The sequence below is a fragment of the Mytilus edulis genome, chromosome 4, assembly GCF_963676685.1.
Source record: "Mytilus edulis chromosome 4, xbMytEdul2.2, whole genome shotgun sequence".
Taxonomy (NCBI): domain Eukaryota; kingdom Metazoa; phylum Mollusca; class Bivalvia; order Mytilida; family Mytilidae; genus Mytilus; species Mytilus edulis.
The window spans coordinates 41,227,066-41,244,433 of record NC_092347.1 but is presented as its reverse complement, the minus strand read 5'-3'; the positions used below and the strand labels follow the sequence as shown (position 1 = coordinate 41,244,433).

At 32.5% G+C, this 17,368-nt stretch overlaps 1 protein-coding gene across 1 annotated transcript; it reads left to right on the top strand.

The window, feature by feature from the left end:
* Positions 1 to 768: 768 nt before the first annotated feature.
* Positions 769 to 17,039, top strand: LOC139521877 (ankyrin-1-like). The gene is made up of 3 exons (XM_071315551.1): positions 769 to 984; positions 3,792 to 3,963; positions 8,391 to 17,039. Exon 3 carries the CDS (start codon positions 8,416 to 8,418, stop codon positions 10,786 to 10,788), a length of 2,373 nt encoding a protein of 790 aa, XP_071171652.1. The 5' UTR covers positions 769 to 984; positions 3,792 to 3,963; positions 8,391 to 8,415; the 3' UTR covers positions 10,789 to 17,039.
* The last annotated feature ends 329 nt before the right edge of the window (positions 17,040 to 17,368 follow it).

Genomic DNA, 17,368 nt, shown 5'->3' with positions numbered 1-17,368 from the left:
AAAAGCAGAAAAAAAACACTAAGGATTGACAGATAAATCACAATTTTAGAGGAAGCTGGCATTTGGTGTAATATTCTCATAGCAAGCTTTAAAAGGAACGGGAAATCAGAAAAACATAATCATTATGGAAATTGTTTATGAAAGTCCTGAATAAGATATCGCCTGGCCACAAACCATGCTATCTTGCTTTAACCAGTTCTAGGTTGCTAATTTCCTTTTTTTGTGTACTTTAAGATGATTTTACTGAACACTTCATTTCTCTTAGGTGTGTCGTAAATTCTGATTCGATATAAAGGATATTGTGGTGAAAACAGATGTGGAGAATATTATTTTAATATATTGTGTTTAACATTTTAATAAATATTGTGTTTAACAACTTAATATTTTAAAAATTAAAGGTATCATTTTGATATATCGTGCTTAACATTTTACAATCTTTGTTTAGAATGATGTTTTAATATGATATATAGGATGAATTATTTGATTTTCTTTTTATAAATAAAAAAAACTATTTCTTCATTTCAGTTATAATGTAGAATCACTGACGATTTTTCTAGTGATTCTACATATACACTGAAAATTTCAGGGATTCTCCATACTCACTGATTATACAAATTCACTGTAACATATATACCGATGATATTTTATGTCAACAAGAAAGGGCTTGACTACCGAGCTCGTGAAACATGTGAAACGTCCACCATTGTTTAAAAACTGATACTAAAATAGACATCTATTTAAGTTCTTTTTTTATATGTGTTAGGTTCCGATCCACAATCGATTTACTTCGACCTAACATTGATGGTTTGTCTTCTTCGAAACCTGACACAACTAATCATTCAAGACCAGCTTCCACAGCCATTTGATATGAGTGAAGGAGCGGCTTTATCCAGAATAAAGTTTTACAGGAATCAAATTGTTATTTCCGACTCAGGTTCAATGACTGCCGCAGAATTCAGTTCAATATTTGCTGAAGTTTCTAAGGTAAGATACATCACCCACAAAAGATAACAATTGAGCAAATTAGCAATAGTTGATATAAAAACCAAACTTTGCAACAAAAGAGATGATTTCAACTTTTAACTTTTAATTCCCGGGCTTTATTTCCTATCATGATTTGCTTGATAGAATTTTGCAGCTTACTAGGAAGCTATCAAATCTAGCGATCTTAATGGTAAAGTTGAAATCCACCTTCGTAGATTTTAACGACGCCATCACGAGTTGGTTGACTGTTATGGAATATCTTTTTCACAGATGATATCGGGTATGTTCCCAATGCCTTATCAACAACCCCACCTTCTTTTCACGAATGTGACCTACCGAAATAGACTTGTTAAAGGTTTTTTTTTATTAAGATGAGCAACACGACTAGTGACACATTCGGAGCAGGATCTGCCTACCCTTAGGAAGTACATGATATCACCATCAGCTTTTGGTGGGGTTCTTGTTGCTTAGTATTAACTTTGTATGGGTTTTGTTTTCATGGCGTTGTCAGTTTATTTTCAATCTATGAGTTTGAATGTCCCCTTGTATCTTTCGCCCCTTTTTTAAGCTGTTTATATATTTGAACAGCGGTATATTACTATTGTCTTTATAACTCAATTTGATACATATATATCGTATGTATATGTTGTGTACAAGTTATCATTTTGTACAAATTATAATTTGTACAAAAATATTGTACAAATTATAATTTGTATTTTGACTTTGTACAAATTGTAATTTGTACAAAAAGTGCTTGTACAAATTACAATTGTACAAAAACGGGCAAAAAATCACTTATAACTTGTACAATAATTTATCATATGGATTTTTGTGAAAAAAGCATTGATACACATTATTGAATTGCTATTAAATGACCTCACAGTACATCTAAGTTACAAAATTCAAAAGTAGTTCTTTATCATTCGTTTAAGCAGGTGGTGTAGTGGTTTATGGAATCGGGTATTGCACAACATTTTTTGACTCTCAAATCGATGACGACCTGTTTTACAGGCAAATTTTAACTCCTTCACATAGCTAGCGTTGAAGCTCATGAACCGATTCTGTGAATAAAAATGTGTATTTCACTGCTTCAGTTAGACGTTTAGACAAATTAATATACCAGAAAGAAAGCGAGATTAAACCCACGATTTGGTTAGGAATATGACATTGCTAAAGTCAGGAATATGTCAGTTGTATTTCTGTCGTTTTTATCAATGTTTTTTTTTCAACAAGGATCTTTGTTTTATAAATATCTATGACTGTGCATAAAACTTAACGGAAATCAGTTGAAGCAATACATACTTTAAAAACAAAATAAAGCTTATGCAGAAAAGACAGACGGACTTTTATTTTTATAAGAAAACAAGTTGGTGTAGTATTATAAAATCATCAGACCTAATGGCATTGAACTATCTATCTTTTCACAAACAAAATTGAAGAGGAATAAGTCATGTAAATCCAATCTTTTGATGTACCAATTACAAATCTAAATTATCACTTGTTTAAAGAAATCTTTGATTGTTTGCTTTGACTTTTTGAAATAACGAATAAGTGGCAACAAATATTTCGAGATCCTTTTCACGATCTTTCACGATCCATAATATCAAATTTTACAAATATACTCGTTTTTGCAAAGTTTCTGAATTTAAAAAAAAAGCCATCCAAACAGCGACAAGAACTTATTATGCAGTTCTATTAAATGATACTTTTTGTCTAAAGGAAAAGTGGTTTATGTATTAAACATTTGAAAAAATCGTATTTGTTTACTTTTTTCTCTCAAAAATTTCGAAAATCAATCTGCCTTTTGTAGTTGTATGAAAACGGTGTATTTTGTTAATAAGGTTTAATGTGTAGTCAGTAAATTACAATTCTATCCTGTGAATCAATGCATTTTTCACCAAAATTCATATTTAAAACTGTTGTTCAAGTTATAAGTGAATTTTTGTCAAATTTTGTACAAATTGTAATTTGTACATAGGCAAAATACAAATTATAATTTGTACAAAGGCAAAAAACAAATTATAATTTGTACAAAGGCAAAATACAAATTATAATTTGTACAATATTTTTGTACAAATTATAATTTGTACAAAATAATAACTTGTACACAACATATATTTAACATCATAATAATATCATGAACAGGTTTTTTTACTTTACCATATGCGCATGTCAACAACTAATGTCTCTTCAGTGTTGCTTTATGTCAACATATTTGAAAATCCAAAACCTAGTACAAAATGCAGAGTCAATCAAATCAAAACAAACAACCTAAAGTAATACCATATCTGGTCAAGGAATCAGATATTGGCATGCGGGATATATATTCACTAATTTAAAACAGTTTCCAAAACTTATAACTACAAATTTCAATCAAAACAATATCCGTTGTTTCGTACAAGTTCCGAGTAATTGGCCCCTAGGCTTGTGATACCCTCGTTCATCAACAGAGGTAACGATCCAGTAGTAGTAACATTTAGACATAATTTACATGTCACAAATATAATTTTCTATGTTTTACTCTGAATATTTTTACAGTAGAGGTATTTACCCTTTGTGACTTTCAATTCCGACAGCACACAAAAGAATTCAGGGTAGTAATAGAACAGATATTATGTTTATGTCAATTGTAATATATAGTTACGTATTCGTACTTGTAATTAAAGAAGCTAATGCATTCTGCTGTTGTATTCATGATAATGAAGATTAATTTTTATTAATGTTAACGTATATCTTTACATGTTATGGTCTCCTGCAAGTTCTAGCCAAATAACTTAGAGAAAGTAATAATCATGTTATTCTTTCAGGCTATAGAAATTCTCTGTCCATCTATGAAATCAGATTGCGAAACATTGAAAAGGGTTGATCTGGATCATTCTTTCCATGAGATATATGTAGAGTTTGTGAAAAAAGAAAAGCAAATGGAAGAACTTACTGATCAAGTTGAAACTCTGAGTTTGGACCGACAGAATATGCAATGTAAGTTTTCAAAGAGGATTATTTACATGACCACCACAACTGGAATACTAGTATATGTTTATATATTTCTTTATAATTCTTTTGTGATTTGCATATTAAGGAATACGTTTATATTATTTGTCGAGAATGCTTCCGGTAGTTGATCTTGACGTTATTTAATTTTTGATAGACGACGTTGACCGAAATTATTTTCATAACCAATGTTAACAAGATGGCAGCGATAATAACATCGAAGTGAACAAAATTTTTTTTCACTGCACCTTAATCGCTAAATTAAATGATAAACACAAAAACATTCGTTTGAATGAGATACGAGTTTTTGTTGTTTATTTTTAATCAGATAGCAAATTTAAATGAGTACATATTTTTGCGTTAACCAACAAATATATTCATGCGCCAGGCATATTCAATGACACAAATATACAAATTACGTGTGTTAGATGTTACGAGTGTTGAAAAATATAAACCTTATCTTAAAGAAGTATAAGGTTTAAACGCGTTTTTAAAGGAATTTATTGTTGTATAAACTGGACCAAGTCACTCCCCAACATATCATAAAAGTCCTTTGGACTTCTATTTGATTGTGAGTGAATTGGTCGAGATTATACACCAATAAATTCATTTAAGTATCCATGTTAAATAAATGTTTAACACTTGGCAATTAAGAGCACAAAGACTTAAGTTTACACATTTAAATAAGAGGGAATCTTAGAATTATAAATTGCATTTAGTTAAATGCTTTGTTGTTTCAATGATAAAATGTTTGCATAAATGCGAATTTTTTATATCGATGAATTAGTTAGGAGATTCGTATGATCATTCATATAATCCATTAATTTATTGGTGTGTTGTTTATTTGCATGCTTTATTGATTGATTGATTGATTGATTGATTGTTGTGGACAAAGGACACTTAAAATAGCCAGGGATCCTAATGAAAAAAGAATTTGATTAAGGTTAATTCAATAACATTTTTATTGGAGTGTTCATCCTTGGAAGAAGCAGTTATCTTTCTTTGAAAAAGTCATTTGTGTTCAATTAATTGAGTTCTCAATAAACCATCTAATCAAACAAACGATCAATCCAATCAATGCAATAACATATATAAAATGCGTAAAGTTATATTAGGAAACATTTTTTTTTCATGTGTTCTGCTATTAATTTGTATTATATATGTTTACTTACTTACTTACATAATATTGCCCGTGTACGCTATTGGCCTATAGGACAATAACGAAGATTTTTAGTAACATCCTTCTAGTTATTCCGTAGATCATGACCAATCGACCTCTATCATTTTTTTCATTATAGTTGTTGCAATTTCTTATTGTTGGTATCTAAAAAGAAGGTTTCGGTTTTAAAATTTGTGTGGCCAAAAGTTTGGAATCGTCTGGAAGCTTTTGGTATACAGACAGATTATTTTGGTAGTGATGTGTCATTCCTTAACAATCTGAACCATACAATAGTAGAGGCAACACGTATCTGCTGTTATCTTTAACGTTTGGTCCGGATGGCCAGTTTTCCATACAGCCTACAGGTTGTTAAGAGCTGACCCTGCCTTTGATAGTCGTCTTTTAAAAACAGGTTCTGTTCCATCATTGGTAATGATAGTGCTGCTAAGCCAAGGTATGTGAAGGTGTCAACATGTGGTAATGTTTTACCATCCAGTAAAACTGACCCTGTATTGTACACATTTAGCGTCATGATTTTGATACCCATCTGTTCCAGAAGGTGTCAGTATTCACCTCAGAAACTTACAAAACCTTTGAATAGACTTATTAAGAAGGGATATCATTACGATACTGTTGTCAAGTCATTAAAGATTGCATATTTTGGCGTTAATATTGAGTCACTGATAAGGTCTTTGCATCGGAACTAAACACATTTATTCTAAAAACAGTTGTTGGCATGACACGGGTTATGTTCTTCTCATATATGTTATGATGGTATGATACTAAACCCCTAACGGGACGGATTGTGCCTGATGTTCATATGATGAAATCATAATCTTTCAGTCAGTTTAATTGAAGTCTGGAGCTGGCATGTCAGTTAACTGCTAGTAGTCTGTTGTTATTTATGTATTATTGTCATTTTGTTTATTTTCTTTGGTTACATCTTCTGACATCAGACTCGGATTTCTCTTGAACTGAATTTTAATGTGCGTATTGTTATGCGTTTACTTTACTACATTGGTTAGAGGTATAGGGGGAGGGTTGAGATCTCACAAACATGTTTAACCCCGCCGCATTTTTGCGCCTGTCCCAAGTCAGGAGCCTCTGGCCTTTGTTAGTCTTGTATTATTTTAATTTTAGTTTCTTGTGTACAATTTGGAAATTAGTATGGCGTTTATTATCACTGGACTAGTATATATTTGTTTAGGGGCCAGCTGAAGGACGCCTCCGGGTGCGGGAATTTCTCGCTACATTGAAGACCTGTTGGTGACCCTCTGCTGTTGTTTTTTATTTGGTCGGGTTGTTGTCTCTTTGACACATTCCCCATTTCCATTCTCAATTTTATTATGTAGTTCTGTGGTGTTATCTCAAATATGTCAGTGTGTGTGATACATTATTGCTAGGTCGTCAGCGAAATATAGGTCCATCCATCAAGTGGTGTACGTGCCCAATCAAATTCATCTTGGTGCATCAGCAGTTGTTTGTCTAATTATTCAGTCTGTGACTATGATGAAGAGTGTAGATACATGTAACATTTTACCTCTAATAAGCTGATAAGTGGTAAAATAATATTCTGAGGATATCGTTATTCTGCACTTATGTTATTTATTTAGCTGAAATTTAAATAAAAGAATATGAAGTGATACACATGATAAGTGAAAAGCTATTTTCATTTTTTTTATTTGTTATTGCAACTAAGCTGATTACAAATTAACGAATAAAGGTGTCTTCGTATAGGTCCGCGTTCGTCGAATGTAAACACTGTGGAGTTCGGTTTGCATAAGAATTTTAAATATATACGTGTCCGTGCATAAAATTAATGTACTGATCTATCGCTGACTATTGTCACAGTTTCTCTCACATAGCTTGTTTGACTTATCTGGCGGATTATATGGGTCACCGATCACCAATCACTCATCGATCAGTTAAACATCTGTCACCGATCATTTACCGATCGGTCAAGTTCATGTCAAACAGTAACGCCTAAGGGTGCACGTACTGAAAGATGATCACCCTTGCCTTATTCCTGTCTTTACTTTGAAGTATATATATCACTGTATCCAACTTTGCATCGGACTCTGTTGTATAATGCTTTTATGATGTTGTTGAATTTCATATGATCGTAATAATTGCCAAAGACTGTCCCGTGGATGCTGTCAATAGTTATCAAAGGTACCAGGATTATAACGCTTTCTCAAAGTCGACAAAATTTATATACAGTTGCTATTGCCATTCTGTGCATTGTTCTCTACTATAGGAATAAGCCGTGTCTGTTGGTATTTTTTCATTTCTAGTTATGGAGGATATATTAATGGACCCAATCAGAAAAGTTTGGACTACAAGGGAAAAAAACATCATCAATATATCTGAATCGTTTGTTAGAGCGTAACATCGTAGTATATTAATGTTGCCTTGTTTCCCTTTTAGTCTTGCCATAATCAGTCTGCTATCTATGATCTTCCACTCCATTGAATATTTCGTCATTCCTTTCTTCAAAATAAGTGCCATATTTTTATCATGTTGCTCATCGACTTTTCAAGAGTAGAGTGCAGTTTCTCCAGTTCATGTTGTTTTTCTCCCAGAGTATGTCCATCTGCTTTCCATGGTTGCTAAAATATGAAGTTTGTAACGTCGCATTTCAGATGTACTTTTTGCAAGTTTCCCAGCAGAGTACATCGTTGACCAAAAGATCAGAAAACACTAAAAGGCAATCAATTGAGAAAAATTTCGCACCCTGACTTGTGATAGATGCAAATAAAAAACGATGGGGTGAAACATGTTTTGTTAGATCTCAATTGCACTAATTTTACGGACATCATCACGAGTTGGTTGACCGTTATGGAATAACCGTATCACAAATGATAACGGATATGTTCCTTACGTCGTAACTACAATCCCCTTCCCTTTCCTGAATGTGACCTACCGAATTAGACTATTTACCGGATTTGTTATCACATAAGCAACACGACGGGTGCCGCATGTGGAGCAGGATCTGCTTACCCTTCTGGAGCACCTGAGATCACCCCATGATTTTGGAGGGGTTCGTGTTGTTTATTCTTTAGTTTTCTATGTTGTGTCGTGTGTGCTGTTGTTTGTTTGTCTTTTTCATTTTTAGCCATGGCGTTGTCAGTTTGTTTTAGATTTATGAGTTTGACTGTCCCTTTGGTATCTTTCGTCCCTCTTTTATAGTTCAGAAATGTATTTTATTGTTAAGACTATTTATTCCAATATTATTGATCAAATTTGAATATTGTAGCAATTCAAAACGAACATATGTGTGAATGGAAAAGAAATTAGAGAAGTTCTATGTGACTGAGGCTGCTACCACATTAATTGAAGTGGTTAAAGACAACCAATGCACTATAATAACAGGTATTCCTGGATCTGGTAAATCTGCACTTGCTTATTACGTAGCTATACACATGCAAGAAACAGAAAACTACACAGTAGTACCAATTTGGTTACCATCAGAGTTGATAAAACTTACGAATTCTAATTCTAAACAACTTTTTGTTTTTGATGATGTTTTCGGTAAATATTCTTTGAATGAATTCAACTTTACTTTCTGGGAATCAGAGACAGGACGTATTAAGATGTTATTAAGAAATCAAGTCCTAAAAATAATGGTGACATGTAGATCAGATTTATATGACGTTGTACGCGAAAGTTTATCAATTTTATCATTTTTCCATTTTAACTTGCATTCCAATGAAACAAATTTATCATTAATGGAACGAAAAGAAATCAGCAAGTTGTATCTTACTGATGATGTCGTGATTAACCTGAATGATGAAACCATAATGATATACAACTTTTTTCCTTTACTTTGTGTTATGTTTAAAGAAAATAAGATGGAAGATGTTGACTTCTTTCGAAACCCAAATCAGTTTATAAAAAATGAAATTGAAAACATGAAAAGTAAGAAAGACGTATCGTTCATAGCTCTGTCACTCTTGGTTTTATCTAATAACTTGATCAAGAAAGAAGACCGTCAGATTGGAAATGATCAATACAATATCATGTTAAATGATTTATCTGATGAAATGGATACCAAGAAATTTCTGTCGAAAACTTCAGTTTTGTCAAATCTAAAAAATCTAAAAAACATGTACCTTACAGAAACAGCGTCTATATTCTGTACTAAACACGATAAAATATTTGACATTATTTCGCTTACTGTAGGAAACTTTATAATTCGGTGTATTTTAAAACATGGAGAATCAGCTTTTGTTAGTAGTCGATTACAGTTAGACTCTCTCAACGAACAACATGGTGACTGTACCATTTTGATTACCGCTGAATTAGAAAGAATGTATTTCGAACGTATTTTAAAAGATATTGAAAACGGAAAAAACTGGGAGGTTTTTGCTAGCATTCAAATGAAATTTGAAAAATACAGAAATTTGTTAATGCAATACATAGATAAGTCGAGCGTAAAATTTTCTACGTCAAAGATTGATTGCACAACTCCACTACATGTCACAGCATCAAAAGGTTATTATGATACGTCAAAATACTTAATAGAACAAAACAAAAAACAGCTGTTTTCACTTGATACTGGTCATAGATCTCCTTTACACAACGCCTCTATTCATGGCCATCACGAACTGACGCATTTTTTTCTTAGAAATGGTGCTAAAATTAATCAAAAGGACAATGAAGGATATACATCTCTACTCCAAAGTTGTAATTTCGGATATATAAAAGTCGTTGAAATATTGTTACGAAATCATGCAAAAGTAAACATATGTGACAACTATGGTTGGTATCCACTACACATGGCATCGTTTGACGGAAATACTGACCTTATCAAACTGCTTGTTAAACACAAATCAAAAGTTAACAAGATGATGGTTGATGGAAAAACAGCACTGTACACAGCTTGTCATTCTGGTCAACTCGATGCAGTAAAATTATTACTCGAGTACAATGCCAATGTTAACAAATGTGAAAATAATGGATGGACGCCATTAGCCACAGCTAGTTGGAAAGGTTTTAAAGATATAGCTGAAGTATTAATTTATAACGGTGCAGACATCAATAAAGATACTAATACGGGACAGACACCACTGTATAACGCTTGTGTTGGAAATCACTATGATATTGTTAAAATGTTACTTGAGCATGGCCCAGCAATAAATAAAGGTTGCGAGAATGAAAATACACCATTACATTGGGCTTGTAGAGAGGGTAATGAAGACGTGGTAATATTGTTATGCGAATTCGGCGCCGCAATAAATCAGTGCAATAGCAGAGGCTTAGCACCTCTTCATTTTGCAAGTAAAAGCGGTAATACAAACATAAATCTAGTAAAAATATTACTCAAACATGGTGCTATGATTAATCAAGGCGATGAGAATAATAATACACCTTTACATCTCGCTTGTCAAAAAGGTAATGAAGACATGGTTATATTGTTATTTGAGCACGGTGCTGTAATAAATCAGTGCAATACAAGAGGCTTTACCCCACTACATATTGCATACAATATGGGTCTTAAAAACATAGAAGAAATATTAATAAAAATGGGTGCAGAAGTTGATAAGATTGACGAGACTGGAACATCGCCGGCGGTTGGTGGTAATCTGCATAATGACAACACTACATTATTACTTGACAATTGTGTAGCACGAAAACAGTGTATACTTCAGTGAATACTACTTCAAAGTAAAGATACTTAGTATAACTTCAACTTATTTAGTCCTTTAAGAATTCAGCATGCAGCACGTGCGCTCGTCTTAAATTTTAGTTGACTACGATTATCAGTTTTTGGAACCGACAGTCGATGTTTTTCTCCGAGCACTCCGGCTTCAAACACCAACAAAAAATGAGTCCCACGAAAAAGCTTAGTAGTTGATGAAACACAGTTCAATCAATCAGTCAATATTTAATGGTATGAAAAGAAGTTTTATATCGAGGAACAATTTGTTTTATACAACTTATTTGAATGCTTACATTACAATATTTTGCAATTACAAGTTATATTAGCTTGTTCAGTATCATAAAGTAAAAAAAAATTGGCATTAAGCCGTCTGTGCATATCAAGAAACTCAATTGCAAAATATGTCTGCTTGATATCCATTATTGATCACCCAGAAATTTATCAAATGTCATAATGATCGAAATCCTGCTGACCTCTGACGAATCTATTTCGATTCATCCTGAAATTTATATACCTTATATGTAAAAAAGATCAAATTTGCTAAAATCCCTTTCCATGCAATTTTTATCATTTTTAATAGATCAAGGCCATTGTATCACGAAGACTAAAGATAAGGACAAGGATGGCCAAATCAAAACAATAAACTATTATTCTTAATTCCATACAAATTAATTGTAAATTAAAACCTGCTTTGCTCCCAAAAAGTACCTTGCATAGTGCAAATGAAAATTTACTGAAAATGTATATATTAGAATGAGGGACTTGTATCCGACTTGCAATTTTGGTGACAACATTTCTGTTTAAGGGCAGCTGAAGCCCGCCTCCGAGTGTAGAAGACCCATGGGTGGTCTTGGGCTGTTTTCTACATTTGGTCGGGTTGTTGTTTCTTTGACACAATTCCCATTTCCATTTTAATTATATTTGCTACTTGGCGCGTTATAAACCTGGAATGCACTTTCTCGTGATCATTATCACTGTCTTGAATATGACACTAATCTTTTCCTAACCTTATGAACTATGCAAACCACACGTTCACACATGTACAAAGACAAATAACAAGGAACACACAAGGTCAAACATACTTATTACACCTTAGTTATGACCTGTTCATATTAAGCTAAATTCGGTGCCATGTTGGTATCCTCATCTCTTAAACTAAACTTTACTACATTTTTATTTATAATCAAAGTGATTGTAGACACTGACATTGCAATTGGAACTAAAAAATAAACATTGTTTAGCATTAAACAATGGAACGTAGAATTCGATAGTTTTTGCAAAGGTAGATAATTCTAATTTTGAATATCTATACTATTAAACGAGAAGACCTCATTTTGTGTGTCGTTTCTCTTCCTTCCGCAATAAATTAATCATCATGCCTCCGTTTCCTATAGGTACCACGCATAGTCGCATTTGTCATCTATTCTTATGAGTATTCAGTATGGTATATTAGGGGAGAAAAACGAAAAAAAGATGTACGGATATTGTTTCCGTCATCAGACCGACTTTTATGTCAGAGACAAGACTTCCGGTTATAAACTTTTAAACATATAATTTTCATAATTACTCGGCGGCAGGACAATTATTTTCGCATTATTCTGCATATACTAGTATGATTATACTCCTATGATATAAACATGATAAAGAGACTCTCTATATAATTGAAAATACACTTTATTTATAAAATACGTATGTTCATAGTATGATAGTATAGAGTAACGCCAAAATCATGGAATTTAACAGAAAGCAAAAAAAAAAATAAGGGAGAGGGCTTAAAATAATTATCCTGTCTTCAAGTACCTATATAGCTACAACTTTTGAAACCTTTTCTGAAATTCTCCAGACATAAAATCTTTTACAAAAGTTTATGCTACAACAGTTTACATACTTTCAACCCCGCGATTTCGCGGGTGTGTTCTAGTTACTTTGAAACGAGATCAATGATATTTTAGAACAGATACTACTAGAATTATACACAATGCATAATGTATACATCAGGGGGCATAAAAACTACGGAACAGAAACAAAAAAATATTATTAACAAATATAATCTACTAAAATATATATATAAGCCTCCCCAAAAATAATACAATAACAAAATAAAAAAAATCATTACGCTTAATCCGCCTTTGTTTTATTTCCAAATAATAATACAATTTATATCAATTGAAATATTTGAAAGCCATGGATGTGTAAGAACCGAAACATTTGAAGGATTTTTAACCTTCAAAATAGTTTCTGTATATTTTTTCTAATTTATAAACGGTCAATGTTTGTTGATTAATTGTTAGTGGCTTGTTGTCGAGGGATACATATTTCGTGAAAGTTCGGGACGATAATAAATTAACAACATGAACAAAAGGTAGGTCTCGTAATAGAGGCAGCTCGTGATGAATGTCGGGTTTAAACTGCCACTGGAAAGCAAGGGTATATTGCATATGGACAGAACTATTGCATTGCAATAGGCACACATACAGACCCCTGAAAGAAGCTTCTTAACGTGATAAGAGCGCGGGACTCCTTTACACCGCCCTCTCAAATCGGACGTGGCTGTGTATATGTTCATCCAGCACAGCCGAATTGCAAGTGTTTTAATGCCAATCGAAAGAGAACCCTTCTTGCAGGTAAACAATTTCAGAAAGATTTGTTATAAATCATGTCAGTGCTTAAAATCTGACAACTAAGCTAATAATAAGCTTGGTTTTCTGATGAAAAAAATAATTAATAGTCTATACGCTAAATACGATCCATTTAAAATTAAAAAACAAAAAGAACGAAATGCGCATAAAATATGCGTAAACCTCTCAAATAGACATTTTTTTTTCTATTAATGACATATTGTTCCATATTTTCATATATTTTATTTTTATTTTAGCTCCAAATTATACTCTTTTTTTGTTTGTCCATTCTTTTACCCATTGCATCTTCGGCATTTATTGCCAATTATTCTCTTTGTTTTTCCATTGTTGGAAACCGTATATAATGTCTTTTCTATTCATGTTTGGGTTGATGTTCATCTCATATTATATATTATTTCTTCCAACTATATATAAGCTTAGAGTTATCGTTCTTATGCCGAATTATACTTTTTACCCTAATTTTTCACCGTAAAGAAAAACAGATTTCCCTAAATTATTTACACGATCATTCTATATAATAAATGATAACCCTTTGACTTAAGGAACAATGATATGTGAGTAGCAATTTCCGGTTTCTTTACTTTTTTGTTTACTTACACCACTTTTCATAACGATAAGTATCATCATATGTAACAAATGATCTACAGGTGTACAGTCAATAGTATATCAATATATAGATATATATTGTACACAATGTATTTATAACAAAAACATGTACTCATTACTTTATCCCAATAGTCCACGATCGGACTACGATCTGTGAAATAAATGAAAATTTTGACTATCGTAGTGCGATCGTGCAAATCACAGTAAGGTCGTAGCACGTTCATGGTGAGGTCTTGATGATCGTGATGAGCGTGGCCAACTTTGAACATGTTCAAAACAATCGTGGTGTGGTCGTGGCGAAATCAGGTCGTGTTAGAAGCGTAGTGATAGTGCAGTAAGGTCGGGGTAAAATCTCAAAGGTCGCTGTACAATCGTAGCGAAAGCGCGATTCTAGTCGGAGAGACTGCGATACGATCTCACAGCGACTTTACTACGACCTCAGTCACTACGACCATCACGTTTTTACCGCAACCAAAACACGCTTCCACGACTACTTTACCACGTTTATACCACATCACGCTTACGTTCATACTACGATCATCATGCTCATTGTCATGATCATTGTCATATATATAAAATTTATAAAAGCTCTCCAGTTTTTGTTTGTCTGTATGTAATTTGGACCTCTTCTCTTGCCAACGGCTCAATTATTCTTGACACATCTGTGTCATCCCTACTATCGTTCACTCAAGCATCGTCATTTGATCTTGATGCATCAGCAATAAGTTGTGATTCAGGTTGGATTGGTTGGTTCGACATACTATCTTCTGGATCAAGATTCGTTACTATCAGATCTCCCTCTGTCTCTACATCTACCCTTATCCTTACGTAGATTTTGGTAGCATGACTGCGCTGTTTCCGAAAAACTCTACGTATCAATGAAAAAAGAAGGAATGATACAGTATTTATATGGATCACGATATTGACGTTCTTGCTGGGAGCGTAGTAAGATCACGGTATATGGGCGTTTTTCAATAAAATCGTATTTTCTTGTCCCAGCCACTTTTAAAAAAATGTGTTTGATCTTTGCATGTATTTTTTTGTGCAGTCAGTACATTGAATTAGAATTAACATTTTTAAGCAAAGAAACAGTTTATTTTGTAGAGGGATTAGTAAGATATTAATTGATTCCTGAATGGTCCAAAACAACCTAAACAAAACCATTGATAATAATTATGAATAATATTGAATTCACATTTATTTATATATTATAAATATCAGGAAGGCTTTGGAATCATTAAACAAATGTATTTCAATATATGTTTTTTAACGTAAGACTTGATAAATATTATTAAACTGGAATTATAATAAAACTACAATTTTGGAACATCACTTGTATCCGTATAAAAGTTTTTATTTTTATGAAAACCATCGAACGTAGAACTGCATATGAATATCGAAAAATAAATGGGTTTAGCAGATTGTTGTTTTAACAATGGGGAATGATCAACACTTAACATGTAAAATTCATGTAAATATTAATTGGGAATGTTTTAAACACAATCTTGTACTTTTCAAAACAGAAAATACAAAACCCCAATAGTTTTGCTACCTCTTCATGAAGTTCCAAAAATATAGGTTTTAAAAAAAAATGCTCCCACCTTTTGGACAATTTATGGTGAAAAATCAGTAAGTTTCCAAGTCTAGAAAAAATAGGAAAACAAATACTAAAACCATAATTCCATAAAAACAGATGCACAACTTTAACATGTGTGCAATCATTCTGTGGATTTTCAAATATCAAGATTGACATTTATCTGATAAGTCTTTTAAAAAAGTAGGTATCGATTTCGCCCCGTCAGACAACAACTGGATAGTTAGCTGATTCTGGACCAGCCAAAATGGTGTAAGTAGCATTAATAATCTCAGAGATAACCATACAATCAAGTCAAATTTCTAAATGCAAGTTTCAATGTATAGAATTTACTGTTAAAAGCACGATAAAAGGTGTATTTTCTACTTTCATTAGACCTTTCTCGTCATTCACATCAAGTTGTATTCTAATAAAATTGAGAATGAAAATGGGGAATATGTCAAAGAGACAACAACCCGACAACAGACCAGAAATCAGCCGCAGGCCACCAATGGATCTTCAACCAGCGAGAAAATCCCGAAAACCGGAGGTGTTTTTTAATGTGTCCCTTATTTAATATGTGATATCGACACCTTTGTGGATATTGAATGTCTTATGTGTATGCATTCTATGATTATACTTTGTTTTGCGTGAAGATAATAATTTCAATATGATTGCAAAATGAAAATAACACAATTATAAATAGGTTGCGTCAGAAGCGCTTTTCTGGACTGCAAGTAATCAAGAATGCAAAAATCTAAATAGAAGAAAAGCCAAGAGTGTCAATAATATGTAATAGACATGTACGTATAGTTTTATTACTGGAACGACTATAAGCAAATCAATAGTATATTTTATTTGTACATGTACATGTATTAGAAATTAGATTAGGTAGAATGTCTTGATTAGAAGTTGGCTGATTTTACATATATTTTCTTCCTGTTAAAACACAGAAAAAAATGTTCATTCAAGAATTTTACTACATTATTGATTACAAGTATAAATGAATGAGACTTAAATCAGATAGTATTATGCTTAAATAAAATCGAATCCGCTTTCTAATTTAAAGAGATAGAATTATATAAAGCAAGGACATACATTGTCAAATTGAGAAAATGATGATTAGATTTACAGATCTTGCAGACTGATTAAATCTAGGATTGCATAATCTAGTTTAATACTTTTTTACGGCTAACATTCACCAATAATACAGCACAACAAGAGAAATGGAAGTTACGAAAGAAATATAAAAACTCAAAAGTCGAAGACAAACTGACTAGGCTATGGCAAAACACGAAACGAAAAAAAAACACCTATTTTTGTAGATGAAAGATGAAATTATTTTTAATTTTGTATGTTTTATACCTATTCTTTGTTACGTAATTGTATGTTAATTTAATGATAAAGATTAAACAACAATGTTGACTGCTGTATTTTTAACATTTTTACCTATTATGTCTGTTTGTTTTGTTCACTCATCATTGTCGATATAATGGATTTTGATGCTATAAAATCAGGTTAAATCCACAATTTTCTAGAACCGACCGTGCGAGGGCTGTATAGCCAGTCAAGGTCGTTAAACACTTCCATATATATATTTTCTAGAAAATGTCTGTACCAAGTCAGGAATGTGACAGTTGTTATCCATTCATTTGACGTCTTTGAGCTTTTGATTTTGCAATTTGATTAGTGACTTTCTACAGAGTTCAGTATTTTTGAGACTTCACTTTTTGTTTTATATCTATATACAAAAT

Coding starts and splice junctions, on each gene's coding strand:
- LOC139521877 (XM_071315551.1), top strand. CDS start 8,416: ATGGAAAAGAAATTAGAGAAGTTCTATGTGACTGAGGCTGCTACCACA.